Below are 3,414 nucleotides of genomic sequence, written 5' to 3'. Positions count from 1 at the left end.
CTCTTTTATACATTATTTTGTCACACATCATTTATGTTTTATCATTTTAAATATGTAAAAGTCTTATATGTTTTTCATTGGTTTTATTTGGTTTTAAGCACCTGTTTATGCATTGGTTTTAACACAATTCCCGCGGCAACGCGGGGAGCATCTTCTAGTTTAATCTGTTCCTACGTATTATTACTGAAAACAGCACCAAGAATCTGCTGAAAAAACCCTGAAAAAACCTGCTGAAAAACAGGCGCCGATGCCTCTTTGCCCCTCATGTTCACCATATCGTCCAGCATCTCGGCTCTCTCCTTTCGGTTGTTACACATCACCTGCACCCACCATGAACAATTGAGCATACTTCTTACTACAAGACTAACAACTAAGACAACAAACCTTACGTTCTTCCGATTATATACTGACCTTGAGGAAGTCCTTGACAAGGCGACGGGGAAACCACATCTTCATGTGCATGGCGGAGGAGAACAGCAACCTGAGCTGTTCCACCGTCTCCGGCAGCATGAGCTCCGTGATCGACCGGGCGCCGGCGTTTTTTTCGAAAAGGGGGAAAACCCCGGCCTCTGCATCAGCATGATGCATACGCCCCTCTTATTAAAAAATAAAGTAGTGCCAACATGGTTCCAATGGTCGTAGAAAAGTAGAAAAAGCTCACACAGAGCCAAAAAAGGCTAGAAACAACAACTAGCCAAATCAAGATGCCACAACCGGCTGGGTAAAGTAGATAGGAACACTAAATGCCTATCCTATTACATGACCGCCATCCAAACCGGTTGAAGATATCCCGAGCTACCATCTCCCAGCGGACAGACCCAGTAACCAAATGCTTCCTGGCCTCCGTCTGGGTGATTGGCGACCACCAACGAATCAGTGCCGTAGTCCGGAATAAAACCTGCAAAAAATGTATACATGGTATTCTGTTAAAGACCAAATCATTTCTGCAATTCCAGATAGTCCACAACAAAGCACAAGCCCCAACCCGAATATGTCTCGCTACGTTAGACTCAATCCCATTAAGCCATGTCCCAAAGAACGCATAAACAGAAGTCGGTGGTTTGATATTGAAAGCAATGTGGACCGTCTGCCAAAGTACCTTGGCCAGCGGGCAATCAAAAAATAGGTGTTTAATAGTCTCATCCCGATCGCAGAAACTACACCTAGTAGGTCCTGTCCAATTACGCTTCATCAAGTTATCCTTAGTTAAAATTACTTGTTTATGGACAAACCACATAAACACTTTTATTTTCAAAGGAACTTTGACATCCCACACATGTTTGGGCGTAGGAATGGAGTTCGAATTAATTACATCAATATACATTGATTTAACCGTGAATACTTCAGACTTAGTCAACTTCCAGCGTAATTCATCGGGTTGTTGAGAAAGCTGGACTTCCATCAGTCTCCTAACCAGACGGAGCCATTCTTCCCAACGATTGCCCGCTAGCACTCGTCTGAACTGTATATTAAGGGGGATAGATTGAAAGACCGATGCAACGGACAACTCACGTCGTTGAACAATGCGGTACAAAGAGGGATATTGGATGGCTAAGGGTGTGTCACCGAGCCAAGTATCTTCCCAGAAACGTGTACTCGTGCCGTTTCCAACAACAAACTTTGTCCTATTAAACAAAGCCTGCTTGACCTTCATGAGACCCTTCCAGAAGGGCGAGTCGGTAGGGCTTACTGTGACCTGTGACAAGGTTTTTGACTGGAGGTACTTGCCGCGAAGGATTTGAGCCCACATAGCATCATTTTCCGACGAAAGCTTCCACAGCCACTTGCTAAGAAGGCATTTATTCTTAATTTCGAGATTCTCAATACCTAGACCCCCTTGGTCTTTCGGTCTACAGATGATATCCCACTTAGCAAGCCTATATTTTCTTTTAAGCTCATCACCCTGCCAAAAGAACCGCGATCTATAGAAGTCCAGTCTCTTCCTAACACCAACTGGTACCTCAAAGAACGAGAGAAGAAACATCGGCATACTTGTGAGCACCGAATTAATTAGGATTAATCGGCCTCCATATGACATGAGCTTGCCCTTCCAGCAGCTTAGTTTCTTCTCAAATCGGTCCTCGATGCACTTCTATTCTTTGTTCGTTAGCCTACGATGGTGGATAGGAATTCCCAAGTATGAGAATGATAGCTCTCCCAACTCACATCCAAACAATTGCCTATAAGCAGCCGGCGTGCCTCCCCAGCAAGGCGTCCTTCATGGCGTCCGTGTACGTGACGGTGCAGCCGGAGACGACAACGGAGTGGACGAGGCCTGGGCACGCCGCGGCCATCTCGAAAGCCACGAATCCGCCGTAGCTGAACCCGACGACAGTGCAGGGCCCCGCCACGCCGAGATTCCGCAGCGCCGCCGTGAGGCATCGCGCCTGGAACGCCACAGAGCGGTCTGGCGACCGCGACGTGGAGCCGCCGAAGTGGACCAGATCGGGGACATAGACGTCGTGGCCGCACTTGGCAAGGGCGCCCACCTGGAACCCCCATGTCATCATGCCGTCGCCGGCGAAGCCGTGAACGAGCACCACGGGGTGGTGCTGACAGTGATTCATGCGCGATGCCTTGTTGTGGTTGGGCAGCCAGAAGTTGATGACGGTGCCGTCCTCCTCGTCCACGGCCACGGCATGCTGCCGGAGGCCAGCGTTCGTTGCCAGACGGGCCACGAAGTGCTTCCTTAGCACCTCTACCCAGTTCACCATCCTAGATACTGGACGTACGAGCTTGTTTCTTGCTTAATGGCGGCTGGCACTTTTTTTTCTTCTGACAATTCGCTTTTGAGGTTAGCTAACCACTATTGTCATGTGGTATGGCGGTTGGCACTTTAATTTGTGGGCAAGAGCGAGCAGTAATCGCCGTTTGTTCTGTGTAGGACTGTGAGTTACACATGAAGAAATGACAACAAAGTACCCATTTTTTCTCTCGCCCACAGATTATTTTGGATTTTTTTGAAGTTCAAACTTTTGAAAAGCTTCCATTTTAGAAAGTTTGAAAATTTCAGAAGTTCTAACCCTCTTTTTTTCCTTAAAAAAAGGCCAACTTACGCACATATTTACACAACGTCTACTGAATTAATCTAAATCGGTATTAACAAATTTAAATTACCTCTAGCACCATCTAATGTGCTTCCTTTTGCTATCAAAATTTCCAGACAAAGTCAGAATTTTTTGGTTGGAGAGTTGCGACGAATACGTTAGCAACAAAAGAAAATAAACGCAAAAGAACCCTTGAGACGGACGGCATCTGCAGCATCTGCGATAATGGCAAGGAGGACAAGTACTACCTTCGTACGGGCTTATTGTGTCTCTTCGTATTTCGGACCAGACTTTGACCATCTATAGACTACTAACTAAAATACTCACTGTCCAAAAATAAGTGTCCTAATTTTGTATTAGCTCTAGT

The 3,414-nt window shown here is 46.3% G+C and overlaps 1 protein-coding gene across 1 annotated transcript in view; it reads right to left on the bottom strand.

The window, feature by feature from the left end:
* The window catches only part of LOC119273703 (2-hydroxy-6-oxononadienedioate/2-hydroxy-6-oxononatrienedioate hydrolase-like), a 4,465-nt gene extending 1,725 nt beyond the window's left edge, over positions 1–2,740 (bottom strand). Inside the window, exons 1-3 of the mRNA XM_037554784.1 lie at positions 2,204–2,740; positions 412–542; positions 228–320 (exon numbers count right to left, since the gene is read on the bottom strand). Coding sequence (XP_037410681.1) covers positions 228–320; positions 412–542; positions 2,204–2,714 — 735 coding nt within the window. The 5' untranslated portion in view covers positions 2,715–2,740. The remainder of the gene's footprint in view (positions 1–227; positions 321–411; positions 543–2,203) is intronic.
* Between the last annotated feature and the right edge of the window lie 674 nt (positions 2,741–3,414).

The sequence above is a fragment of the Triticum dicoccoides genome, chromosome 3A, assembly GCF_002162155.2.
Source record: "Triticum dicoccoides isolate Atlit2015 ecotype Zavitan chromosome 3A, WEW_v2.0, whole genome shotgun sequence".
Classification (NCBI taxonomy): Eukaryota; Viridiplantae; Streptophyta; class Magnoliopsida; order Poales; family Poaceae; genus Triticum; species Triticum dicoccoides.
This window is presented reverse-complemented; position numbering and strand designations above follow the sequence as displayed.